At 49.0% G+C, this 27,846-nt stretch overlaps 2 protein-coding genes across 7 annotated transcripts in view; both read left to right on the top strand.

Annotated features, from left to right (window-relative positions):
* Positions 1-21,046, top strand: part of CABIN1 (calcineurin binding protein 1) — a 63,304-nt gene extending 42,258 nt beyond the window's left edge. For all 6 annotated transcript variants that reach the window (XM_083417508.1, XM_083417510.1, XM_083417506.1 and 3 more), the window contains exons 31-37: positions 5,045-5,141; positions 5,237-5,899; positions 6,714-6,788; positions 12,629-12,926; positions 18,238-18,429; positions 19,031-19,254; positions 20,028-21,046. In XM_083417508.1, the coding sequence (XP_083273634.1) occupies positions 5,045-5,141; positions 5,237-5,899; positions 6,714-6,788; positions 12,629-12,926; positions 18,238-18,429; positions 19,031-19,254; positions 20,028-20,171 (1,693 nt within the window). In that variant the 3' untranslated portion in view covers positions 20,172-21,046. The remainder of the gene's footprint in view (positions 1-5,044; positions 5,142-5,236; positions 5,900-6,713; positions 6,789-12,628; positions 12,927-18,237; positions 18,430-19,030; positions 19,255-20,027) is intronic.
* Positions 1-27,846, top strand: part of MED15 (mediator complex subunit 15) — a 141,382-nt gene that overhangs the window by 29,908 nt on the left and 83,628 nt on the right. The window lies entirely within an intron of this gene.

The following is a 27,846-nucleotide window of genomic DNA, read 5'->3' as shown; positions in this document are numbered from 1 at the left end:
CTGGCTGCTGTCGGTTCTTTGGGTGGAAAGTGGTTTAGGGAGCCAGCGTGGTAGAGCAGTGCTATGGTATAGGGGGAAGGGGGGGCAGGCAGGAAAAACAGTTCATCAGTTCCATACCTCCCGCACTGAATAAGCCAGAACCCCCAAATTCCCAGCTTTCATTTTTTTAAACAAGCAAGCAAGTCTCTAACCCTTGTTTTTGTTTTTCATAAATTGAAAATGCCTCTTGATTGCGAAGAACCTCAGAGTGGCAGTCATAGGGCCCAATGTGAGAGGCTAATTGTTCACTCAGTTGTTTGGTGAGGATCTTGCCAGTTCCTCCCTTTTGGGTTTTTAAACCAATGAACAAAGCTATAGCAATGGCTGACATTTAGGAAAGCAATCTAACTTATTTATTTTATAAAAATATATTGCCCACTCGCATAAAATATAAATACAGTGCACAGCAGTATCTGCAAATACAATAAAACATATGTTAGTAGTAATAGTATTATGACTACTACTGCCCCTACTACGGCTGCTGCTGCTGTTGTCGTCATCATCGTCATCATTTGTTACCCTCTCTTCACCCTAAGGTCCCAGGATGGGTTACAACATTAAAGCACAATATTAAAAAAAGTTTTGAACAACTAACTAACTAACTGGCAAAAAACATCCAGAACATGTGTGACTGTCCGTTGTGATTTTTACTTGCCAGTCACTGTCAGCAGGCAGAAACAGGCTAAGTTTTCGCCCTCCTCTCTAGGCTGTCTTTTTGCCTCCATGGCTGCCAAATGGCCAAGTTTCTCCTTAGAGCCTTTGCTCATGCAGAACTTCTATCATGGAGTGCTGCTGCATTGCAGTCCTCCTCTATCCAATACTGTATTAATCCCCCCCCCCCCCCCAGTTTTCAATTTAACAACAATAGTCCTCCTTTACATTTGTATCCCTCATTTTGACTTCCCTCCACTCCTCCTCTGGTTACATAGTGAATACGTTTAATTAAACTGCACGTCTCCCTTAACATCTTTTTTAAAAAAACCTATTTACTTTCCCCCCCAAGATCACATTTTAAATGCTTGATTTTACATTAATCCTGCTAATGTATTTAGTTGTTTACAATGATTCTTTAAATAATCTACATAACATCCCCATTCTTTAATAAAAAACACTTTCTTCTTGATATATTATTATTCCCATATGTTTTGCCATTTCTGCATATTCCATGAACTTTGCTTGCCACTCTTCCTTGATTGGGATGGTGTCCAATACTCTCAATAGGACTGTAGGCCCCTTCTGGGGGACAAATGGCGGGGGTACCCTGGAGAATTTAAACCGCCATACCTTTTCCTCCTCCCTTCCTTTCTCTGCCTATTGGAGAGCCACCTGGGTTGGTGACAAGTGAATTGCTGAGGTTATTGAGGTTCCCAGCGTTGACTGTCACATCTAATCACAGCTGCACCTTTATTTCCACTTGTATGTTAGCAACATCAGCCCCCTGCTGTTCAGCTGATTAGCTTCTGAGGATTCCCCTTAGCTAAGAAAACCTCTTTGACAAAAAGAGGAGCTTTCGCTACCTGCCTGTCACAGAAGGAGCACCATGGCTGAGGCTCTTCCTCCCTCCATAATTTCTGCCTGAAGAATTGCTCATCCACTGATGGGCAGCATCCATCAAAACTAACTTTTAATAAATTAGGAACTTCATTTTACAGTGTTGTTTGGCAAAGAGGAAACAGTTAGAAAGTCAAAGTCGTTCTTAATCTGGATGCCTCTTGATTTCCTCTGGTGATGAAGGTTCATTATCTAAGCTTAAAATAATAAAAAGTTATCTGGGAGAATTGATTGTGGCCCTAGGAGGCCAACTTGATTGCTGTGCATTAAGAATAAGTTGCTTGGTTACTCCCTTTTTCATGATGCTAGGCAATGCATGTCTAATTGTGGGCCTCATTCAGTGCCAAGTAGCTGATACGGCCAATTCCAGCCAGTCCATTGCCCAGGAAATCTTGAGAGTACAAAGCCTTCCATGCCCCTTCAGTGCCTTGTCTGAGATGTTCTTCACTGTGTTTGGCTCTCTGGAGACTGGCTGGCATGTTTATTTAGCAGTGGATTGATTTACTCCATCAGGGTCTAATCTGGGGCTGTCTGCAGCAGCATGTTAGGGGAAATGGAATCATCATCACTTCAGTTTTTATCTCTGCGCAGGTGAAGCAGATCTGGCGATGCTCTGTGTATGGATTTGAGTAGATTTCCTGAGTTGGTGCGTGGAAAAGACAAACAGCCTTTTTGCGTGCTGGTGCAACAGAAAGGCGTTCTGGAGTTCAGGACAGGCGTAGCTAAGAAGCCCAGCGGATGTCAACAAACCCAGTTAGAAGCCAAACACGTTGATATTAAGCATGATTTCTAAAAGGATTTAAATATTTGTTTGGGAGCTTTTGCGTGGGTGCCCGACGTTGGAAGCAAATGTGGGAGGAGTGTCTTTTTCTATGTTCATTGTTCCTCTTTAAATAGAAGGCTACAGGCTTTTAAGAGCAAATCAAGTCAGGCTTTGCTGTTGTGGGCAAGGGCATGCACATGGTGAAGCAGCAATGCGGTTGCCCTCCTTGCCCTGTCCCTGGGCTAGCCTTGCCCCAAATGGTTGCGGGTTGAATATAGAAGGAACTCCTCCTCATGAGCAGCTGCAACACTCAATACCACTGGGGGAGGGGGCAGCATCATGACCCCACTCCTGAGTCCCTATGTGGGTGCCCTACATACGAGTAACACATGGATCTCCTGACAACACATACGGGTGAAAACTTAAGGGACGTCCACTGATGGGACTCTACCCTAAGCAAGGGATAAAGAGATGATGGTGCGGACAGTAGCTAAGGAGAGACCTTCCAGCCTGTGTAGGAAGCCATGAGAAAGACCAAGGCAGTGTTTGCATGAATGCCATGCAAATACTGTTGGAGGTTAATGAAGGAGGAAGAAGGGCCTTGCTCAAGGCCAGGAGTGTTAGGCGCTGCTGGTACCTCCAGGGAATCCTCAGCTAGTAGCCATACACTCTGATGATGGAGAAGGCAGGCCTGGCAGACACTCTCTCTTTCACAAAAATATTGCTGGGATGAGGAAAGGAGCCGCTGCTCCTGTTTCTTCATTGCATCAGTTCTCCTCTTGGTGCAGAAGCCTTGGAGGGCTTGGTAGGCCTCAGAATGGGGCCACACAGTGAGGGGCGTATCTTTGGAAACAGCCTCCTAAGATCTAGAGGCGGTTCCCAGTGAGTTACCGAGGGATACGCAACATTCTTGTGCTGGCCTGCTTAGATTCTCAGCATAGCCGAAGGATTTAAACATAGTCCATGCCAGCACGTAATCATTTGTGGCTCTTAAGACTGAAGCTGCCGCTGGATAAAATCGTGAAATGGATGTATTGTTGGGCCTTTGCTTCTGGCTTTGTGTGAGAGCAGTCGATGGAAGTTTGTTTTCTTTAAGCAAGCTCACTAGACTGGAGTGAAACCTCTTTATTGTGTATGTGTATGAAAGAAAAAGAGACACACTTGTCTCAGGTTAAGGAAAAACCATTGTAGTCTTTGGTGCATTTTGAACAAAATGATATCTTGGGGACATCTGAAGAGTCCTTTAACTGGATTGGGCCACAGGGGGCATCTCCTCCTGGTCTCAACAGTAGCCAGCCAGGTACTTCTTGGATGTTCAAATGGCTCTCTCTCTACCTGAGTTCAAATGGCTCTCTCTCCACGTGTGATTCCCAGGAACCTGGTATTCAGAGGGATCTGGTGGTCTTCTGAAGGTATTTTCAATCACAGTGGTGAGATGTGGTTAGAATTAACCCTCCTTTGAAGGCTGGTTTGTCAGAAACTGGGTGGGCAAGACTCTCTCCCTCTCTTTTAGCACAGAGCACCATGGTTTTGTTTGTATTGTGGCTCAGCTCACGTCTTGTTTGTGCAGTTAAAAGATGCTTCTGGAAATTCGGGAGCTTTTTGGTTTAAGGGCTATAGGCTCATAAATATTCATCATCAGCCAAGCTACCTATTTTTTGCTGTATTTTTTGCTGTATAAGACTCACTTTTTCCCTCCTAAAAAGTAAGGGGGAATGTGTGTGCGTCTTATGGAGCGAATGCAGGCTGTGCAGCTATCCCAGAAGCCAGAACAGCAAGAGGGATTGCTGCTTTCGCTGCGCAGAGATCCCTCTTGTTGTTCTAGCTTCTGAGATTCAGAATATTTTTTTTCTTGTTTTCCTCCTCCAAAAACTAGGTGCGTCTTGTGGTCTGGTGCGTCTTATAGAGCGAAAAATACGGTATTTAGCATCGTTGGAGTTCACATGGTTAGGCGGTAGACATCTTCTCCACCAGCCCAAAATGAATATATTTCAGGGCAGGCCTTCTCAATGTCAGGAATGAACTTGAGTAGCAAATGATGTCGTAGCCTTGGACCTGAGCAAAGCACCAGTGGTGGGAAGGGAAACTGGCCAGATTGAGCCAAGTGAACTATGGATTCTTAAGTTTTGTCCTTTGAAAGGGATGTGCGGTGGCCAGCAGTTGCTTCATCTAGGTGGTTTTTGGAGGCAGAGAAATCCAGCAGGATCCAGAGCATTTGAACTGCTGTCTCCTCGATTTCAAATGCATCAAATCAAAATCAAATCAAATATCTTTAATACGGTCAACGACCAGCAAGCAATCCATAAAATAAAATATGGCAACACAAGCACAACTGCACTACAGACAACAGTGGAGACATGGCCAGATCAAAAGAGTTGGAACCTATGTCCATAACCAGGCCTTGACCCTCAAGGTTTCAAGGATTCAACTCAAATGTCACTACTGTTTATTATCGTTCCTTCGATGTTTGCAATTTGAACTCCGTTGCTGTCATCATTCCTCATCTTATTCTTGTTGCAATGTAACAGTACTTCGCCACAGGCCTGTTGATTTCGGGGTCTTTGTCAGCTAAGAGGTGTCTGATATAGGTGTCGTCTGTGCTACGAGGTATTTTCCTCAGAATCGGCTCAAATGCATCTGCAAGTCCTGTAATCAAATGCCTTCCTGCCCTCTTTTTTCCCTGTGCTGCAGGAAGTACTTGCGGGATGCAGACCGCCAGGTCCTTGCCCAGCGTGCCTTCGTCCTCACGGTGACTGTGCTGGAGGACATGCTGAATGAGCTCACCGAGGTAAGGCCCTAAAACTCCTGCATGCTTCTTGGGGGGGGGGGGGGAGAAGGTGCCCCTCCTAATTCAAGGGGACAAATTCTTTGTCTCTTTTAAAGGTCTCCGGAGATCCAGACTCCAAGTGCTGCAGCTTTTTTGCGTCCAGGATGACGACCGACGTCTCTAACAAAGCAAATGCGGAAGAAGGACAGGAAACCCTCCCACAAAAGGCAGCCTTGTCTGAAGGTGGGGTGGCAGCTTATGGTGCAGAGAATGGGGTGAAAGAAGCCGCCCAGGGGGTGCAGCAGACCCCCACCGCCATGGACACAGCAGAGCTACGGGAGGCAACCCCTGAGGGAGAAGCAAAAGAGGCTCCCCAGCCGGGCTCAGCGGAGCTCATGGACTCGGAAGGATATTCTGAGGATCCTGAAAAAATGGGCTCTTCCTATAGAGGCCCTGAGTCGACCCGAGGGCTCCCCGGGCGGATCCCTAAGGACAAAAGCTTAGAGAGCAGCCGGACGGCCGAACTGTCCTTGGAAGAGCTGAGCATCAGCTCTAAGCACCAGCAGTTGGAGGCGGCCAAAGTCCGCGTCCAGGCAGCTCCGATGGAGGAGGTCAGCCAGAGGCCAAGCCGGAAAAGGAAACTGATCGATGACACAGAGTCGGGAAAGACCCTCCTCCTGGATGCTTATCGTGTGTGGCAGCAGGGTCAGAAGGTCATGACTTACGACCTGGCCAAGATCGAGAAGATCATGTCTGAGACGTACATGCTCATTAAGCAAGTAAGCAGCACTGGTGAAATGTGCCTTTGCTGTCACGTTGGGCGGAAGCTGACAGGGTCTTGTATTATTGTTTGTGTTGTCTTATTTGTTCTACGGTGACCGAGGAAGAATGCTGGTGGCTGTCACTGTGGCGGCTTGGTGTGGGCTCTCAGGAGAAGCTCCTTGGCTTCTGAGGACTTCATGGGTGGTGATCAGTCCCCAAATGGTCTCGTTCTTAGAAAATCCAGGGAACTGAGGCAACACCCTCCTCCTGCCTGACCTATCTGTTTATGCTAAGCCCCGTGGGCCAGGATCAGCACTGCGCCAGTTGGAGCTCTGGTCAGTTTCCACATTGCCCATTTATTTTTCCAGTATAATTTTTAATCAGTGAGGGACAGTACTGCAGACAAAACCTCCTAGCAGCAGCAGCAGCAGCAGCATGATGCAGAGGCAGGGCAGGCCAGGCCAGCAGGGAAGTGTGGGTGGTGCAGGTCCAATCAGAACTATCCCAGGCTACACCCATCTATTCCGCTCACATACCATCCCAGTCTGTGGCAGAAGCACCTCTGCCAGGAGGCTGGGCCTGTAGCGCCACTCCTCAACGTTGTCCCCCTGGTCAGGCCATTGGGGGTCATTAAAGCAGCCGCCCAGGAGGGACACAACACAAAGTCCGATTGAAATTTTGCAAAATGAATCCACTCGCCAAGACTTCGATTGCAAATTGCATTGTAGCAAATTTCAAGTGAGGGTTTGTTGCCTTTTGGCTCCGGAGGCTGCCTTTCCTGTGGGCAATTGTGGACTTGCTTCTGCTCATGGCGTGGGTTTCTTTCTGCAGGTGGATGAAGAAGCAGCCTTGGAACAAGCTGTCAAGTTCTGCCAGGTGCACGTGGGGGCCTCTGCACAGAAGCAAGTAAGTTCCAAGCTTGCTAGGCTCTTGAGCACCACCAGGTGTGTGGCATCCTCAGGCTTGCAAGAGAAAGAATCAGAAGATCCCCCTCCAGCTTTGGGGCCTTTTGCTCTCCTTTTTGTCATACATATAGCATTTTTTAATTTTTATTTTGTATTCCGCCTCTCCATAGTTCAAATTGTAATTATAAAATATGCATCCATCTGGAATTGATGTGGAGGATTTTCCATGATGGTGATGTGTATTGCAAGTAAGATTTGTATACAGTGGTACCTCGGGATGTGAACAAGATCCGTTCCGGAGCCCCGTTTGCATCCTGAAGCGAACGCAACAAGCGACGGCGCGTCTGCGCGTGCGCGGGTTGTGTTTTGCCGCTTCCGCACATGCGTGTGACGTCATTTTGAGCGTCTGCGCATGCGCGAGCGGCAAAACCCGGAAGTAACGCGCTCCGTTGCTTCTGGGTTGCCGCGGAACACAACTCGAACGCGCTCAACCCGAAGCACATTCAACCCAAGGTATGACTGTACAGGTATTTAGAATCATAGAATCATAGAGTTGGAAGAGACCACAAGGGCCATCGAGTCCAACCCCCTGCCAAGCAGGAAACACCATCAGAGCACTCCTGACATATGGTTGTCAAGCCTCTGCTTAAAGACCTCCAAAGAAGGAGACTCCACCACACTCCTTGGCAGCAAATTCCACTGTCGAACAGCTCTTACTGTCAGGAAGTTCTTCCTAATGTTTAGGTGGAATCTTCTTTCTTGTAGTTTGGATCCATTGCTCCGTGTCCGCTTCTCTGGAGCAGCAGAAAACAACCTTTCTCCTTCCTCTATGTGACATCCTTTTATATATTTGAAGATGGCTATCATATCACCCCTTAACCTCCTCTTCTCCAGGCTAAACATGCCCAGCTCCCTTAGCCGTTCCTCATAAGGCATCGTTTCCAGGCCTTTGACCATTTTGGTTGCCCTCCTCTGGACACGTTCCAGTTTGTCAGTGTCCTTCTTGAACTGTGGTGCCCAGAACTGGACACAGTACTCCAGGTGAGGTCTGACCAGAGCAGAATACAGTGGCACTATTACTTCCCTTGATCTAGATGTTATACTCCTATTGATGCAGCCCAGAATTGTATTGGCTTTTTTAGCTGCCGCGTCACACTGTTGGCTCATGTCAAGACTCCTAGATCCTTTTCACATGTACTGCTTTCAAGCCAGATGTCACCCATCTTGTATTTGTGCCTCTCATTTTTTTTGCCCAAGTGTTAATAGCCTAGCGAGATCTACAATATTTCAGTCAAAGCTTGTTTGGTCACCCATCTGGAATGTTGCAGCGGGACAATCCCTGCCTGAATCAGGGGGTGGCCTCTAAGGTGACCCCTTCTAACTTTGTAACCCTTAGTAACCCAGAGTCCACCAGGCTGAATTCATCTGGCCACTAGGATTCTTCTCATTTGGCACATGGCTAGATTTCTCATTCTCTTGTCTTGAAATAAGCATACTCATTCCATGAGATGTGTTAAAATTATTGCATATTGAATATTGTAGTTTTGTTTTTAGTTTCGCTACCTGCTTAGCAAACAGTAAAGTTTTGTGAGGCTTGTTGAGATGTTTTTCTTCACTTTTGTTTTGCTTTTCTCAGCTCTGACTTGCTCCTTAGAAGGAGGCTTTAGACAGGCTCCTGATTAGGGGGAATTTTGCCTTCCCTTCTTCTCTCTAAAGCTGGGAGGGGGGGACGGTGTTCAGCATAAATTCTCGGGACCTTACAAACAGCTTTCTTCCTTGGTGCCTTTTGTTTTTCTTTTAATTGTTCCATCTGTGTGGAATACCATCTCCTTGATTAGAAAATCAAAAGGCCCTGAAGTACAAATGTTCCAGCATAACCCACTAATTAGCCCCCTTGTTCTCCGTGCCTCTTGGGGCGGCCGTGTTTGAAAAATAACACCATTGCAGTTGTTAATTGCTAGCGTGCATTGAGGAAGTTAGCAGTCAGTGTGTGAAGCAGCCCGCTAAAGCGAATAGGCTTGATTAACCCCCTCGTCCTTTCACAAGCCATTCATATTCCTGGACAAGCAAGCTGGTGATTCTCTCAAGAGGAAAACACTCCTCTCTGCAGCCCCACCGACTGGGGATGCTTGTTGTTGCTGTTGTTGTTGTTGTTGTTTAATTGTTTAGTCAAGTCTGACTCTTCATGACCCCCTGGACCAGAGCACACCAGGCACTCCTGTCTTCCACTGCCTCCCGCAGTTTGGTCAAACGCATGCTAGTAGCTTCGAGAACACTGTCCAGCCATCTCGTCCTCTGTCGTCCCCTTCTCCTTGTGCCCTCCATCTTTCCCAGCATCAGGGTCTTTTCCAGGGAGTCTTCTCTTCTCATGAGGTGGCCAAAATATTGGAGCCTCAGCTTCAGGATCTGTCCTTCCAGTGAGCACTCAGGATTGATTTCCTTAAGAATGGATAGGTTTGATCTTCTTGCAGTCCATGGGACTCTCAAGAGTCTCCTCCAGCACCATAATTCAAAAGCATCAATTCTTTGGCGATCAGCCTTCTTTATGGTCCAGCTCTCACTTCCATACATCGCTACTCTTATGTGAATGCAATTAGTTAGGCTCCCCACCTAAAGATGTCCCAGTAGCTCATTTCAGGCTTGTTGGTGCTGCTGGGCTTTGTGGATTCTGACAGCCCTGAAGGCAGCTGGTGGCAACCATCCCTAGCTCAGGGCCAGAACACCTGCTTTGCATGCAGAAGGTCTCCACTCAGACCCCCAGCAGCATCTCTGGCTAGGCCTGGCAAAGACGCCCTGCCTGAAACCTTGGTGAGCCATTGCTGCCAGTCAGCGTAGAGATGACACCAAGTTAGATGGGTCAGGGTCTGCTTCCTCCCTTCCCTTCTTCTTGTACCTCCTTCACTTAAGTTCCGGAGAGTGTCATCACAAAAATGGCCCTTTTCTGGTTTGTTTGTTTTTCTTCTGTTTTTTATAATATTTTATTGAAAGTTTTACATAGAAAAAAACAAAGAAAAATACAAAAAAACAAAAAAACCAAATAAAAACAGTTCCTTTTTCATTGTATTTCTTACATTTGCTTATTTCCTAGACTTCCCCACACCTCCCCTCTCTGTATTCCAATTTGTACATTTAATCAGCAAATCCCTTTCCTCTGTCTTAACTTAATCCTTATCTTTATATATAAAACCTTTAATTTTGATCTTTTTAACCTTTAAATTTCCATATTCCTCCACCATCTTATTACTAAAAACCTTTTAACCTCCCTCCGATGTCATTCTAACATTCACTGATTTTATAATATTTCTGTAAATAATCTTCAAACTTCTTCCAATCTTCCTCCACCGTCTCTTCTCCCTGGTCTCTGATTCTGCCAGTCATTTTTGCCAAAAAATGGGCCTTTTATGTAGTGGCTCCCATTTGTGGAATGTCCTCCACAGGGAGGTTCAGCTGGCACAATTCATTACAGTGGTACTTTGGGTTAAGAACTTAATTCGTTCTGGAGGTCCGTTCTCAACCTGAAACTATTCTTAAGCTGAGGTACCACTTTAGCTAATGGGGTCTCCCGCTTCCGCCGCACAATTTCTGTTCTCATCCTGAAGCAAAGTTCTTAAGCTGAGGTACTATTTCTGGGTTAGCGGAGTCTGTAACCTGAAGCATCTGTAACCTGAGGTACCACTGTATATATATTTTAGGTGCCAGGCGAAAACGTTCCTCTTCAAACAGGCCTTGTGCTGATTAATATTCTACAGCCCTTTAAATGGGTCTGTGGGAAGAGGGGTTTGTTGTTTCGTTTTGATTATTTTCCTTGTGTTTTTATCTTGCGTTTTGTTCTGTGAACCGCCTGTAGTAACGATGTCACCAAGGGGGAAGAGGGAAACTGCGCTTGGACTGAAATCCCCTCTTCCCCCTTGCCTGGGAGCGAGTCCACTGAACCCAGCCTTCTCTAAAGGTCCCTCTCCCCCTGTGTGAGCATCGGGATCGGTGCCTGAGGCTCCCCTCTCTGGACCACCACCAGCAGCCATTAGGGTGAGGGCAATACGGATGAGGCTTCCTCCACGGTGACCTTCGTGAGTTGGGGCCACAGAGGGATGCCTCCTCCATATCCCTCCCACCCTCTGTCCTTGTCATTGTAAGTTGGCTTGTGAAGTGTTCAAAGGGTAATTTAAATACCGTATTTTTAGCTCTATAAGACTCACTTTTTCCCTCCTAAAAAGTAAGGGGAAATGTGTGTGCGTCTTATGGAGTGAATGCAGGCTGCGCAGCTATCCCAGAAGCCAGAACAGCAAGAGGGATCGCTGCTTTCACTGCACAGTGATCCCTCTTGCTGTTCTGGCTTCTGAGATTCAGAATATTTTTTTTCTTGTTTTCCTCCTCCAAAAACTAGGTGCGTCTTGTGGTCTGGTGCGTCTTATAGAGTGAAAAATACGGTAAATAAGCCAAGGTGCTTGGGTTTGTACAGATGCAGTGGGGAGGAACTGAGGTTTTGACTGCCTGGGTCCCATAATGCCGCCTCTGCAGAGGGCGTTTTCCTCATGCAGCCTTGCCTGCCTCTGCTCCAGCTTTGCAGTCTCTGACCCCCACCCCCTGCAATGCGCTTGTGCCTTAGGAGATGCCCGTTAGCAGCGGGTGGGAGGGAGGAGGACTCCTCTGCTAATTGCAGGCCTTGTCTTTCCTGGCTGGGTTTTGCCTTTCTGAGAGACTCCCTCGGAGCTGAGGCTGCATGTTCTTAGCATGCTTGGAGGAGCTGTAGGTAGCCAACGTTTCTCTCCTCTTGCGTTTTGCTTCATTTCTGTTACTGTCTAGAAGAAGGGTGTTTTTATCTGCACGAGGTGGGATGGGGAGGAAAGCAGCTTGGGCCAGCGAGAAGTCTCTGGGCATCAGCTGGAAGGAGAAGCCGTGCCACACCTCCACGGAGAGTTGGCCCTCCAGACCCATTTCAGCAAGGGGGCACTTGGAACCTCCCACCACCGGTTCACTGACCCAGATGTGGACCAGCAGTCCATGTCTCCTGCCTCAGCCAGCTGCCCTTCTCTTCTTCCTCTGTTTCTGAGGTGTATCAAATGCCATTTCCCCCCCCTAAACAAAGTACAGTATCTCTTTTGAAGAAAAATATAATCCATTTTGTCTTGACCTTGGAAACTTTGACTAATCCAGATTTAGCAGTACAGTGGTACCTCGGGTTAAGTACTTAATTTGTTCCGGAGGTCCGTACTTAACCTGAAACTGTTCTTAACCTGAAGCACCACTTTAGCTAATGGGGCCTCCTGCTGCCACCATGCTGCCGGAGCCCAATTTCTGTTCTTATCCTGAAGCAAAGTTCTTAACCTGAGGTACTATTTCTGGGTTAGCGGAGTGTGTAACCTGAAGCGTATGTAACCTGAAGCGTATGTAACCCGAGGTACCACTGTATTGACCCGTTTTTGACCTTAGGGCTTGTGGGTGGGTTGGGAAGAGAATGTGTGAGAAAAGTTTGTGTGTGGCTTTTTTTTCTTGGTTAATCTGCTTAGTGCTGTCGAAGTGATGCTGATGTTCAGCTCCTAGGCAATATATCCCTTTGAAATTTGCGCTTTATTGAAAAAAATAACTCTTTGCCACTTAATTAGAGTTGACTCTCTGTGGTGTACAACTAACTCAATACAATACAGCTAAAAATCAGTAAAACTATAAATCAAGATACAGTTCATTTTTAATTCCTTGACCCTATTGATGCTTCTTTCCCCAGAGCCTCTTGGTATTTGGAGCTCCCGGGTGGAGAAGGTCTTTCCTCTTGCCCTGAGCTGGCTGCCGCAGCAGCCTTTCCCCCTCTCCTTCCTTACGGCCTTTGCTTGTCTCCTCCTCCAGGCTACAGGGGAAGCACCGACTACTCCAAAGCACCCGAAGGACAGCAAAGAGATCTGCTTCCCAGCCGCCCCCGCCTCTCTGACGCCTCCCGCTGGGACTGCCTACTCCCTGGCTTCAGAGGCCCTCCTGAGAGCAGCAGCTGACCTGCAGGCCAAGCCCAAGACAGCTTCTCCCCCATCCTCCTCCTCGTCTTCCTCCTCCTCCTCCTCTGCCAGCGTGCTGCTACTGCTGCCGCCCCAGGAGCAAACCGGGGCAGAGAGTGTCGAAGAGGCCCCTGTTGTCTCCAGCCTGGCCTGTGGTGAGCTACGTCTTTGCAGAGAAGCTTCATAGAGTTGCCCAAAGCATCTGTGCATCCCAGCGTCATTCTGTGGTTTCTGGCTTGGGCGGGGGGGGGGGGGGCTATTTTTGACTTGGCTCCTCAAACTACAGCTCACCTTCCTTGCTCCCGTGTGGCTCTTTGCACGGAAGGGTTGAAATGCTGCGGGCGAAAGAATGAAGGTGAGGTCACAACACAGCACAGAATCCCACCAGAATTTGCTTGTTTTTTATTTATAAAAATACTTACTGTAAAGATGGATCGCAGCAGTTTGCAACAATATAAAAACACAAAGCTGGCAGTCAAATCATAAAAATTTAAAAGCCAGAAGAAATTGAAAACCTGAATTCCACCCAGTGTCTATGCACTATTGTTCAAAGGATACAGAGATGGCATCTGGACCCATTTAGAATGTTTTGGGTCCAGCTTCAGGAGGGACGATGAGGCAGTGCCTAATAATAATAATAATAATAATAATAATTATAATTATAATTTATTATTTGTACCCCGCCCATCTGGCTCGGTTTCCCCAGCCACTCTGGGCGGCTTCCAGCAAAGATGAAAAATACACTAAAATGTCACATATTAAAAACTTCCCTGAACAGGGCTGCCTTCAGATGTCTTCTGAATGTCAGGTAGTTGTTTATCGCTTTGACATCTGATGGGAGGGCGTTCCACAGGGCGGGCGCCACTACTGAGAAGGCCCTCAGCACCCCAGCCCAATTCTCTTCTGCAAACATCAGCTGCAGATCCTCCCGTGCAGGGTTTGGGGAGTTGAGGATTTCTCATTATCTTGGTGGGGCGGGGGGCAGATCAGACCCCCGCTTGATGTGGTGCACTGAGGGAACCGCATCCCTGCCTGCCTGAGCCACGTTCTGGGTGTGGTTGCTCCTTACACGGTTGAAAATTTAGTCACTGAAACAAAAACCCCGGAAGGGACAGACTAGTTGGTAGTAGCCACATGGCTGTGATGAGCCGTGAGTGGCTGAGATGGGAGCATTTGGATCCTTGTGTCCTTCAGGCAGAGAGCTGAAAGCATGAAGCCTTTTGGGGGTGGGGAGAGCTTTGCAGTTGCTAAAGCCTTGCCTTCCTGAAGGTAGCAAAGAGCTACTGCTGCCACCGCCGCTCTGCAGCAGTTTTGTTTTTGAGAGAAGGGGCTCGCTGAAACGATGTCCCCTGTTTGTGGGCGTTATGTATGAAGCGCAAGATGAGCTGGTGAGAATAGGAACCGCCAACTAATGAAGTCGTGAACCCCAAAGCACCAGCTCTCAGCATCCGCGGGTACTGATGGGTTTCCCTGGCAACAGGTTGGGAAGGAGAGGTGGAGGGGGCTGTTGGCACCTCCGAGGTGTCTCTCTTCAGCCTGTTTCTTCTTTGGTAAAAGCTGGGAGAAGGAGGAAGGTCTGGCCTGCCTTGTCCCTCTCACGCAGCTGTGCCGAAGGGGGCTGCTTCAGGCTGAGTCTCAGAGGGCTTTGGGGGTCCATTCCTCAAATCTCAAAAGCCAGCTCTGTGTGTGTGTATGCACTCAGTAGTTACAACTCTGGTTTTCTTTTCGAGAGCAGTACTTGAGCTGAAGTGCTAGGCATTTGAAGATGACTTACATCTCTGCCCTGTTGTCTGTTTTGCTGTGGAGGTTATGAATATCCCTGCACTTGAATTATTTTTCCCCCAGGGATTTTGCAAAATTGGCATTAAAATGTACAACATCAGAAAACGAGCTTCTGATCTCCTCTAGAGCGCCCCCCCCCCTCAATTCCCTCCACCGATTCAGACTCCTGGGACCTCGACTCCACCTCCCAAGGAGAAGGAAGTGTGTGTTTTGTGTTCAGATTGTCGTAGCAGAGCCCAGCATCTCATAGCCCAGGTTCCAACAGTGGGAGTGGGACCCCTCCCCCTCCTGAAATGTTTCAGGCAAGGCAGCCCTTGAGTTGACTCCGCATTCTGGCCTGCACGTTTTTACCTGAATTGGATACTTCACAGAGCAGTGCTCTTACTCTAGAGGAGGTGCAGAGATCCTTTGTGCCTCCAGATGTTGCTGACCTACAGCTCCCATCATCCCTGGCCATGCTTGCTGGGGCTGATGGGAGTTGTAGTTCAGCAACATATAGGGCCAGATGTTTCAGTTCCAGTTAAATACAAGGTTGAGAGGATGTTGCTGCATCTCTTCTTGGGAGCAGTCCCCACGTGACATTTAACTCCCACCCTCGAGTCCCATGTCTAAGAGCGTAATGGTGAGGGTTGTGTCTGTTTCTGAGAACGACATTGGCCCCATTGAAATGACATCTTTTGCTTATGAAGAACCTCATGAAAGGAAGCACCCTTCCCCTTTCAGCTGTGCAGGCACTGCCAGCTAAATCTCAAGGAGTTCTCATCTGGCACATGGTTCTCCCTGTGAGGAAGGCCAGTTCTGTTCTCTAGGCAGTTGGGGATGCCCAGGACCAACATCTTCCTTACAGTGTGAACAAAGGGCCGGACAGCACATCTTCGCTGAAATGAAGGCGGCTGCCATGTGTCTCTGATTCCTCTCTAAATGAGCTAATTTCAGTTGGGGTCATGGTGACTGGAGGTGAGTGGACTTGGGGCTGCAGTCTACACACACCCCATAAATGCCCCACTGAAATTAAGGGCACAGTTTGCTCTGGGCGGGCCAGCCTAGCCTTCCTGAGTTGGACTACCAAGGACCCACTTGGTGGAAGGAGCAGTGGCGTAGCGTGGGTTGTCAGCACCCGGGGCAAGGGAAGTAATTTGTGCCCCCTATCCCGTGGATTTGCGCCCCCTAACCCCCAGATGTTGCGCCCGGTGCGGCCGGCCCCCCCTGCACCCCCCACGCTACGCCACTGGGAAGGAGAGCTAATCTGGGTTGTGGCCCCTCTTCCTGAGGCAGTTGGAAGGCTGGGCCTGATTCTGACCAGCTGCCCTTCAAAGAGAGGAGGACCTCATGTCCTGCCTAAGTCCTAAAGAGCTGGGCTCCCAACTGCCTCTGCTTTCAGATGCAGATATGTGTCGATAGATACTTGGGACTAGCAGAAGCAAACCAAAGCCAAGTCAGAAGCAGCTGTTGTGTCCTCTCATTGGAGGGAATGTGGAACGTTACGAAAATGAACACATGGCTTAAAAGCAGAGGCAGGGTGTGTGTTATATCATCTTTATCCTCTTCAGCCGCAGGGGAGCCCCCAAACCTCTCTCCACAGACAGCCATTAGCAAGTGTCCGCCAAAGAGGAAGTGGCAATTGACATAGGACCTTGTCCCTTGATGCAGCAGAGGAGGCCGCCAGCCAGCCCACTTGATGTGCTTCCCTTTTCTTCTCCATTGATTAGAAAGGAGAGCCTGTGTCTCACTGTGAAGGCAGCTGCATTCAGGTAGGGCCTGTGCTCAATCGAAGCCGGACAGATCTGGCTGAGTGGCAGGCATTCCAGTCCGGCTCAGTAAATATTTAGCGAGATAAGCCCCCCGCAGCCAGCCTACATTAGGCAACAGAGCTGCCGCTGCAGCTTTCAGAAGGGAGAAGGGGAGCCACTTGCAACCTCACATGCAACCTGGCCAAAGGGGACCTCCTGTTGATGTCTTGTCTGCATACCCTACAATCTGGGAAGCTGTGGGTGGGCAGACCTTTGCTGGGGGCCTGGCTTGTTGTTGTTTAGTCGTTCAGTCATGTCCGACTCTTCGTGACACCCTGGACCAGAGCACGCCAGGCACTTCTGTCTTCCACTGCCACCCGCAGTTTGGTCAGATTCATGTTTGTAGCTTCGAGAACACTGTCTAACCATCTCGTCCTCTGTCGTCCCCTTCTCCTTGTGCCCTCCATCTTTCCCAACATCAGGGTCTTTTCCAGGGAGTCTTCTCTTCTCATGAGGTGGCCAAAGTATTGGAGCCTCAGCTTCAGGATCTGTCCTTCCAGTGAGCACTCAGGGCTGATTTCCTTAAGAATGGATGCGTTTGATCTTCTTGCAGTCCATGGGACTCTCAAGAGTCTCCTCCAGCACCATAATTCAAAAGCGTCAATTCTTCGGCGATCAGCCTTCTTTATGGTCCAGCTTTCACTTCCATACATCACTACTGGGAAAACCATAGCTTTTACTATACGGACCTTTGTTGGCAAGGTGATGTCTCTACTTTTTAAAATGCTGTCTAGGTTTGTCATTGCTTTCCTCCCAAGAAGCAGGCGTCTCTTAATTTCGTAGCTGCTGTCACCATCTGCAGTGATCATGGAGCCCAAGAAAGTAAAATCTCTCACTGCTTCCATTTCTTCCCCTTCTATTTGCCAGGAGGTGATGGGACCAGTGGCCATGATCTTCGTTTTTTTATGTTGAGCTTCAGACCATATTTTGCGCTCTCCTCTTTCACCCTCAATAAAAGGTTTTTTAATTCCTCCTCACTTTCTGCCATCAAGGTTTTGTCATCCGTCATAACTTTTATATGCCTGTTGTCTTTGTCCATGGAGTTTTCTTGCCAGGGATACTGGAGTGGTTTGCCGGTTCCTGCTCCAGGTGGATCACGTTTGGTCAAAACTCTCCACTATGACCTGTTCATCTTGGGTGCCCTGCTCGGCATAGTTCATAGCTTCTCTGAGTTCTTCAAGCCCCTTCGCCACGGCAAGGCAGTGATCCATGAAGGGGGGGCACCTGGCTAACCCAGAAGGTTTCTGGTGCAGAAGGCTTCACTCGTCACCTCTGTTACTTATTCAACACCCTCCCCAGGTCTTACATGATTGACGTGTTGGGCCTTGGCAAAAGCTGCCCTCCATGTGGAAACTTCCTGGGTCTTTGCTGTGCCAGTTGCTGGGAATTGCTTGTGGGTTTCTTCCCCCCATTGGAGCATCTAATTAGATGCTGGGCCTCCTTTGGCTTGAGCCAGCTGCTGCAGCCGTGCTCTTGCTATGCCCTTTCGTACTGAGTGCAAGATGGGGGTGAGAGTGGTCATAAATATGTCTGGTTCCCTACTCTGAGCACACACCAGCAACCCAGCCACCTTCTCTCCGTTGGGCTGCCCTTTGCCAGGAGAGTGTCTCTTGCAGCTGCCTGAAAAGCCACGTCCTTGTGGCTTTGCTGCATTAAACTGGCAATCATATGACCCTCACTGAACTCAGTGGGACTTTCTTTTGAGTATTGGGTTGTACTGTTAATCATATGTTGCTGTACACCACACCTGGAGTCAAGCACATGCCCACTTTTAAGTATTCTGCATGAAGTCCTCACAATGAAGCCCCATGAAGTCCCACATGGCATGAACATTGTGGCATTCTCCATAATTCCCATTTCTATTGAGTCATCTTTGCTCATCTTGTTTATGCAGAGGAGGAGGAGGAAGAAGAAGGCAAGCTAGACCGGCCTCTGGAAGGAGCAGGCTTGCAGCAGCAAGAATCCCACCTCTGCCAGCAGATGAAGATGGCGACGGTGGCCCCCTCGTCCAATCTGATGCCCTGGCAAGTGGAGCTGGAGCCTGTGACCAGCACCAGCGTTGGAGGAGGGCAGGTCTGCGGCCGAGGTAAGGGATGCCCAGTGAAGCCTTTGGGGAGCTTGGAGAAGGTGACTTGGATAGAACAGAGAAGTACAGTATGAAAATATGCATGGGCAAGCAGGCAGGAAAGCCTCTCTGAGAACAGATAGCATTTTGGCAGGTAGGAGGGCAAATTCCTAGGAGCTCAGTGGCAGCGGAGCATGCGGAAGCCCTTAGTGGCATCTCCAGGCAAGGCAATACTGAGCCAGGTGGACCAGAGGCAGCTTCCCATGTTACTCAAGTGTAGGGCGATCTTTTGGCAATCTGTAATTTTCAGTGAGTTCCTCCCTGGGGTGCCCTCCATTGCCACAGAGAAGGGTAGGAGGGTGGTGGCTAAATCTGAAGGTATTGCCCCAGGCAGCAGTCAGTGGTGGCTCTTCTTCAAGCAGGAGCCCATTCAGGGTACGGTGAGTAACCCTCTCCTGGGGGGAGGCAGGAAGCTCATTTTCTTCCTAGTCACTTACAGAGGAAAGAGCCCAAGGCTCAAGCCCAGCCTGCTGCTGGTTCTGCTCTGGTGCAAACGTTCTTTTATTATGACATGCTTGTTCGCTCAAAGACCCTCTTCCGAGCTGACATTTCCTCCTCTCAGCCTCCAGCTCCAAGGCCCACCTCTGCTCCGAAACGCCACAGCCCTCCGCGGGGAGCAAGGCCGACGCCAGCCGCATCAAGACCCGCGTGTTTCCCAGCATGCCCAAGCTCTTCATCCCCTCGTCCGTCACCAAGTTCCCACCTGAGATCACCGTCACCCCCCCAACGCCCACCCTCCTCTCCCCCAAGGGCAGCATTTCGGAAGAAACCAAGCAGAAGCTAAAGGTACTTACCAGGGTTTGGGGCAGGGAATGTCATTGGGGCCCCAGTCATGCTTTGAATTTGGCAGAGAGAATTTGTGTGCACAGACTGGGGTGGCAGTGGAGGAGGCTGTCCAGGCAGCTGCAGACAAGAGTTCTCTGTGCCCTCTTTGCCTCTCTCCCCCCTGGGTTCTCAGGTGGGCTTAAGGAACCCATCTTCTGTTTGTAAAACATAGGAACAGCCTTCAGGTCAAAGAGGGCCTACTTGGTCCAGCCCCCTGTTCTTCCAGAGGCCAGCCAGCTGCCGTTGAGGAAGCAGGACTTTAGCAATTCCAACACCCCAAGGAGGGCCTCATCCAGACTTGCTGAGTCCTGACTTCTTCACCTTGGAGGTGTGCTCCTTCTGTTCCCCAGCCAAAGCATGGTCCATCCTCTCTTTGGTCATGTTGGGAATAAGGGACAAACTGTCTGGCTGAACAGGCAGGCAGAGTTTGGGGGGAGGTGGCACCTGCGATAACCCTTTTGCAAACTGCCTTGGTGGAAGGACTGGGCGGGGGCAGAAAGACTTCCCTCCCTCCCTCCCTCCTTCAGCCTGGAGTGTTGCCATGTTAATCTAGGATAACCTGGTTAAGAAATCTCCGTAGTCTCCCTCCCACCCATTGCTTGTATTGGAAGCACTGCAGGTTTTCAAGATGATTAAAGCAAGCCCAGGTGGGGTGGAGGGAAATGCTTTGGGGGAATAGCAGATCTTCAGAATTTTTAAAAATAAAAAAACCCTCTTCCCTTTGTCTGGGCCAGTCTGCTATCCTTTCAGCCCAGTCTGCGGCGAATGTGAAGAAGGAGACCCTTTGCCAGCCAGCGCTGGAGATTGTAGAAACCTCAAGCCAAGAGTCTTCGCTGGAGAGTGACTCTGATGAAGAGGATGACTACATGGATGTCTGAGGGGTGCTGGGCGGGGGGCTCCGTCCTCCCTTCCCCTCCCCTCCCCTCCCTCTGGCTTCTCTTTCCAGCATCACAGCCAGCCAGCCACCAGCCATTACCACCTTCAGTGCTGCTGCCTCTGCTGTTGCCTTTAACTTACGGGGCAGCCGAAAGCTCACCACTGTCACCCCCAAGCCGAATCTGCACTTAAATCCCTCGGCACCTCCTCACTCATTTCCCCCTCTTTAAATGGACGGCTTTTACAGGAGGCAGCAGCAGCAGCATTTGGCTGGCTGGCTGGCTAAGCAGCAGAGACTGGACGGGCCACCACAATGGTCTTGCCTCCTTCGTTACTTTAAGCAAAACCGTGGCTTATTTTATCTCGGTGTTGTCTTAAAAGGACCAGGCGGGAGAGACAGCTGGCAACCTCACTAGGACTCTGCCTCTTTGGGGACCGTTGGACAAGCGGTGTAAGCCGAGAGGTCGCAGGGCACCTTTGGTCTTATCAGGAAACGGATTTCAGTACCATTTTGGTAATGTCTGCTTTTTACAGAACAACACAAAGAAGGGTATATGTTTGTTTTTTAAGTATATATATATATATAAATATATGTGGCGGGATTGCTCACATTTATATGGGGAACATAAAGGAAGCCCAGCATTTTTTCTACTGAATGTTAACGTTGTAATATAAGGAATACAAACCCTGCACTTCAATAGTGGGGCGTGTTGTGCCCACAGCATGTGTCACAGAGCTTGCCAGGCGGGGTTTCAATTTCTGGGGGGGTGGAGGGAGGTGGGAGAAGACAAGGGTTAAATAAATGGTGCAGTGCAAAGCTTTGTAATAATAAATATACATTTTTTAAATAAAGTGAGAACACGTTTCTCCCAAGCCTGTGCCTGGAATGCTCCTTTGCTCTTTCATCCGCTTTCCTCTCCCTCCTCCCAGGTTTCTAGAAGAGGCAAAGAAATCTGAATTTTCAGGGGAGAACGGTCCCCGCCTCTGGGCAAGCAGTGAGAGAGCTGAGTTGCAGCTGATGCAAGGGATTGTGGAGTAGAGAAGTCTCTTCCCCTTCTTCCCTGAGCATGCTGAAGTGGGCTGGGTCACCTCAGTCTCTGCTGGGGCCAGAACATTTTTCATCCAGCCACATGAGCCAAGTGGCAGACTTGGGGCACAAGAGCAGCCTGTTTTCCTCCTCTCCTGTCAGGGCTGTTTGCTTCCCAGCTAGGAAGATTCTCTGGTTCTGTACACACAGCAAGTTGGTGTTTCTCAACCTCTTCCTCCACTATTTCCAATTCCATTGGCACATCGTCATCCACATCAGGGTGGCTGGATGTGTCTCCAAGTTGCCTTCTGTCCTACCCAGTGGGCGGAGCATGGTCGTTTTCAAATCGGATAGATGCTGGTTTTAGGGAAGATGCACCCAGGTACATTAATTCTCAAGTAACTGGAGAGGATAGAGGTGGCTTATGGCTGGTGCCATATGTAAGCGACTACACAAACAAGTGTTGGGAGTGCAGTGGTTGCAGAGTAAGAGGGACCCAATTAGTCTGATTCCCCACCAGTAGCAGTAGGGTCAGGGAACTGGTACATTTTCGGAGGGGGGAAAGGGGTCATTGAGGCGGCTTCACTTTAAAAGACTGGGTGTGGCCTCAGGGACAAATGAGTTGAGGTCCATTGGTCATAGCAGCTTCTTCCCTTAGATGCCCTTCAAATGATTCACAGCTACAGCCTCGTTCTGTGTAGGGAGCACAGCAATCATGGCAAGAGCTCTGCTCTGTCAGCTCTGAAGAAGCAACAGCTTTAAGCAGTTTTAGGGGAAACCTCCATCCCTTCCCCTGAAACGATTGCAATCCCCTAAAATCACAGATCTAACAAATAATTGAAGACCCCTGCTCCCCTGTCCCAATTCACAATGATTGGATGGAATATATTCCCTAAAGTGGCTGGGGAAACTTATTGAAGATTCTTATTTACAATTGGTTTTGGGAAGCTGAAATCCTGCTGTGCCTTAGACAAGGCAGGAGAAGAACAGCAGTCTCTGGCCTTAGAAGAGGATTTTTGATATATTTCCTCTTCTTTTACTGCATGGATGTGAAACTGCATCACAAAACGTTTATGAAATATTTATTTCTTTTCTCAAGAGACTTCTGAATCTTTCCCTCTCCTTTTATGGCCTCCAAGGATTAGGCGGTCAGGCCAGACTCTGGAAGTGGTCACTGTTGGAGAAAAGCAAATGCATTTCCTTCTACTGTATTGAGTTTCTAATTAATGCATGTGTTACTTTAAACCACATGAGGGCACTGTCTGTGTAGCAATCTAGCCAGCACTTGCTTGTAGCTTCTTTTTCTAGGTTAACTCTACCCCTAAAAGCTGGGCCATTCTCACCAGACAAGAAGATGCCTGCTATTCTCTTTTTCATCTCTACTCTTCCTATAAATACTTCTGCATGAATAAAGCCTTTGAACTCCAGAAACTGATCATTCCAATCGCATTTACCCAAGCTGTAAAGGCTGCTAACAGTCATGTACCCAGCCTCATGTATGTCCTCCTATGTCCTCTTCATGTTTTGAAGAAAAGACTGTTGAGCTGCCCTAACCCTCCCCCCCTTCCTTCCTTCCTTCCTTCCTTCCTTCCTTCCTTCGAGGCCAGATACCAGGGCTGTCCAGAACTATGGAGAAAAATAGAAGAGACAAGCCATGGAAAAAGATTAAAAATATTTTCTCTTATCTCCCCACCCCCTACAGTGAGTGGAGGGTAGTAAATTGACCAATCCATACTTGATGCAATTAACTGTTAAAATCTCCTGTTTAAGAGAGGAACTAACGAGGCACTTGTGGAACCAATAATGCTTTCCCTTGGGCTTTACCCCACTTGTCTGGTCCTGTAAAAAAGTCGGAAGCGGGAGCACCTAGCAGAGTCTGCACTTTAGGGAGAAGGCAGTGATGGGACAGTTTATGTGGGGAAGTGGTAGGAGGAGATGAGCAGTACAGGGGCTGCTAAAAGATCAGGGCAAAGGCCCCCAATCTCCTTCTGGCCCAACACCCTGTTCCCAGTAAAAAGCCCACAGGCAAGACCTGAGTGCAACGGCAGTGCTCCCCACTCCTTGAAATTCCCCGGCAGCTGGTATTCAAAGGCATCCCACCTCCAAGAAGAACCCAAGGAGGAAGAGCCTGGTTTGCTGGATCAGACCAAAGGGAGCCCATCAAGCGCAGGGTCCTGTTTGCTCAATGACCAACCAGATGCTCCACAGGTTAGAAGCCTACAAGAGCTCTAAATCACCCAGAAGCAAAAGGGAAAAGTCTGTCCTTTAGTTTTATCAGCCAAATATGTGTAGGGTCTGCTGCCCTTTGTCTTGGGGGGCAAGCAGTGAACTTTATTGGTTCTCCGTTTGACTGAACATTCACAATAATTAGCCTTGAGTTGAATAGAAGCCTTGCAGAGTGCTGGCCATAGGAATGAAGTTTATGGTCTGCAATCCTAAATCTCATTGAACGCTGAACACACCACTGATCCCAGGTTCCATTTGGCCCAAGGCTGCTTGATGACAGAGGGGAGAGAACAGGTGCATTGGAGGCTGGTGGTCCAATCCTGTGCATGTTTGCTCAGAAAAAAATCCCACTATGTTCACTGTAGGTAGCATTAAAGCCTGAGTTACAAGCGAACACAGGATGTGTAAGCCCAGTATCAATTTCCAGCTTCTGAAAAGCCAAGTGTTCTGAATCACCTCCTGCACCAGCCTTCATGTTATTCCTAATCACTAAGATCACTAGCTCAGGGGTCAGCAAGGTTTATCTTGCCTGGAAGGGATCGGTCCCGCAGAAATCCCTCCATGGGCTGGATTGTGCGCACACCCATGATTTTTGGCACCTTCACAGGCGCAGATGCGATTTTCGGCACTGCGGAAGTGAGTCCCTGTGCTGCGCTGCGCCAGTTTAGCGCAGCGTGCAAGCGAGCAGGCAGCTCAGTTCGGTGATGGCTCGTGGGCCAGTCAAACGACCTCTGCAGGCCGCTTCTGGCCCAGGGGCCTTAGGTTGCTGACCCCTGCACTAGCTGTATGTATAGGAAGTGACTTGGGAAAGCTGAACCTGCTGAACTTCTGCCTGGTCATGCAGCACTATATTTCAGGACACACATTTGTGGAGTGGGCTTGCTCATGCAAGCAATTCTCCGTTGTCCCTGGATCTTAGGCCACATACCCAGCGGTGGAGCAAGGGGGGTGCGGTGGAGGCGGGACGCCCCGGGTGACACCACTGAGGGGGGTGACAAAATGCCAGGCTGCACTCACCACGGGGCCTGCAGTGCACCCAAGCCATGCGTCTCTCCTGGGAGAGACGCGGTGACTTTGGCGCGCACAGGCTCCGCACTGCTCAAATGGTCCGCCTTCTGCCTCCCCCTCAGCTGTAGGGTGGCTGGGTGGGAGGAGGCAGGCAGACTCCTCAGAGGCCCCACGGAGTGTCCTGCCCTGGCTGACCCTGACCCCGCGGGCAGCTAGCCCCACCCCTGGGCGCTGCCCCAGGCGCCCAGTTGGCTTGTTCCTCTTCTGCACATACCTGAACCATCAGGGCATTCACTCAACCCTCTGCGGTCACTGTCTTGCTTGTCCATCAAGAATCCGATTCTGTCATCGCAGCTGAGGCTGCTGTAGGGCTTTTTTGTTTTGCAACATGCAGTCCTGATTTTCAAAGCAATTTTGGGGGGTGTTCCACATATTAGTTGCAGATTACGAGATTATAGGGATGGATGACCAGCACTGAGAATGCATCTTCTGTTTTCCTGCTGTCGTGGGGAGATTAAAGGTGACTTGTTTTAATTCTTCCACTTGTGAGATTAAGGCTGCCTCTGCTTGCTCCCAAGGATTTATATGGGCAATTAGAGGCTGGAGTCTGAAAGGTCTCAATTAGGCAGTCAGGGGAGGGAGCTCTTTACAAGCACCTCTTAAGAAAACTCCCATTAAAGGGAAGCCAGGCCATCAGCCTCTGCTGCGTCAATAAGTATTGAACAAATTAAAAGCCGTTCTCCTCCTAGTACTTGCTGCTTGATTTAGTGCTAGCGTTTAATAAAAGCCCAAGTTGGGAAGTCAAATTCTGGCAGGAAATGGCTGCAAGTGGAACTGGGGTAGTGGTCCTTCTCTTGGTCTCCCCTTTTACGCACCCCACTTGTAGTAACTCCCCACCTTTTCCCCTGGGCCTGCCACTGCCTCTCAGCCCTGCCTACTTTGCAGGATTGTAAAGATAAAGGGACCCCTGACCATTAGGGCCAGTCGTGGCCGACTCTGGGGTTGCGGCACTCATTTCGCTTTATTGTCCGAGGGAGCCGGCGTACAGCTTCCGGGTCATGTGGCCAGCATGACTAAGCCACTTCTGGCGAACCAGAGCAGTGCATGGAAACACTGTGTACCTTCCCGCCAGAGTGGTACCTATTTATCTACTTGCACTTGGACGTGCTTTTGAACTGCTAGGTTGGCAGGAGCAGGGACCGAGCAACGGGAGCTCACCCCGTCGCAGGGATTCGAACTGCCGACCTTCTGATCGGCAAGTCCTAGGCTCTGTGGTTTAACCCACAGCGCCACCCGCAGCTCTTTGCAGGATTGTAGGTGAGGGTAAAAAGGAGAGAGGAAATTCCAGACCATGTATGCCGCCTTGGTCTCATTGTGGGGGAAAGCGGGATATAAATGTAGAAATAAAACAGACCAGCTAACTTTCTTAACGAGCAACTTGCAAGCTTCTTACTGGAAGCTGCTTATCTCTAATAATTGCCAAAATACCGTGGGCAAAGGATGAGACTCCAGTTGAGCAATGGGGCCACACTTAAGCCTTATTAGAAAAACTGACCAGACCCCTGAGAGCTGTTTCTGTGAATTAAGACAGATATGACTTCTATATGAAAGACAGAGTGATTTCCTGGCATGTGTTAGTGTTGCAGATGGCAAATTGCCCCCGCCACCGCCCACTGGCTTTTAGGGAGAGATGTTTGGGGATAAATACCAAACGGCATAATTTAAGAGGACAGAAGAACCTCTTCTCTCTAATCGCTGTGTATCCTTTTTGTTGACCGTAATTGTTGTTCCCTGAACGTCTTCTATTTTCTTGTTCCATTTTCTGAAAAACAGGAGAAAGGTTTTGTGAGAAGGGATGGAGAGCATAATTATTTAGGCTTAAGCTTGTGGATTTGGATTTGATATCCCGCTTTATCACTACCCGAAGGAGTCTCAAAGCGGCTAACATTCTCCTTTCCCTTCCTCCCCCACAACAAACACTCTGTGAGGTGAGTGAGGCTGAGAGACTTCAGAGAAGTGTGACTAGCCCAAGGTCACCCAGCAGCTGCATGAGGAGGAGCGGGGAATCGAACCCGGTTCCCCAGATTACGAGTCTATCGCTCTTAACCACTACCCCACACTGGCTCTTGTGTATTTTGCACCGGGCTTTGGCTGGCAATATTGGGGGTTCTTGGGAAAACAACGGGTATCTTGACAGACTGAAAACTGACGCACACATATCTTGTTCCATTGTTCAAACATTGGAAGTGGAGGTATTTGTCTCTCTGGTTGTGACCACCTGACAGAGATGTCCTATAGCTTGGGAGCAAAAGCCATGAAGCTCAAACTGGATCTTCTCTGGACTGCTTGAGGGGAGTCCATTTGGGGCACCTGTGAGAACAAGATGCTGGACTAGATGGGCCCACACTCTGGCCGGATCCAGCTGCTGTAGGAGTCTTCTTAGGCTGCTTTTTGTTAAGGATCTCCAAAAAATATATATATCCTGAAGCATTATAAAAGGGTCAGAAATAGTATCTCCTTGCCAGTTTGATTCTTTCTCTGCCTCCTGGTGAGATGCAAATCTGCCCCCCCCCCAAAAAAAACACATTGTGTGTGTGTGGTTAGCAGGTGCTCAGTCTGTCTGCTACTTCATCTCCCCTTTTGCCCAAAAAAGAGCATCAAAGCTGCTCAGGGGCAGAGTTGTGTAGTGTGAGAGGCCCTCAGCTGCACACTTAATGGCTTGTGTGTATGTTTTAAAGGAAGTAGCCAAAAGTGATTGTAAAACTAAAGAAAGAGAAGAGAGTAAATGGTCCATGTTTCTGCCACCACCTCTTTGCATTTCCACTACTTAATGGGATAATAAATTCAAAGGGAACCAGCCCATTTGTGCTTTAATTGGAGGCTCGTGAGTGGTGTTCTCCCCAAAGACATCCATGACAACAACAAAATTGCCGGCCACAATGACAGGCAGGACCCAAATCTTCCCCTCCTCCCGAGTGCCAAGCAATTTCCCGAGGTCATTCCATGGCCTCACACCTTTGGCCCAGCAGCGTCAGATAGAGTGCCACTCTACATGGAGGCTCAATCTGGCTCAGATCCACAGATAGGCTTGATCCTTTGTGGAAATAAAACACCATATGGCACTGCGGGATCCACCTGCCTGTCTTTCCCAGATCCACTTCCTTCCTTGGCTGACCAAAGGAGAGGGCGGGAAACCCTGGCAGCTGAGAGAGAAGCCAGCAGATAACAGCAAACAGATGCAAAGGGGAGTTTTTTAAGGGGGGAGAGGACCTTGGGGGCGATGACTCCCTCTCCTAGCATAATTTCACACCAAGAACAGTTGGTGGAGAGCATTATTCAGTCCCTGTCCTCATCAGAGGTTCTCCTGGGCTCTAGGTCAGGAACTGGCTCTGACGTGACCAAAACTTCACTCAACG

This window comes from Podarcis tiliguerta (assembly GCF_965153285.1).
Source record: "Podarcis tiliguerta genome assembly, chromosome: 16".
Taxonomy (NCBI): domain Eukaryota; kingdom Metazoa; phylum Chordata; class Lepidosauria; order Squamata; family Lacertidae; genus Podarcis; species Podarcis tiliguerta.
Note: the sequence above shows the minus strand (reverse complement) of the source record. Positions and strands in the feature narration are given on the sequence as shown.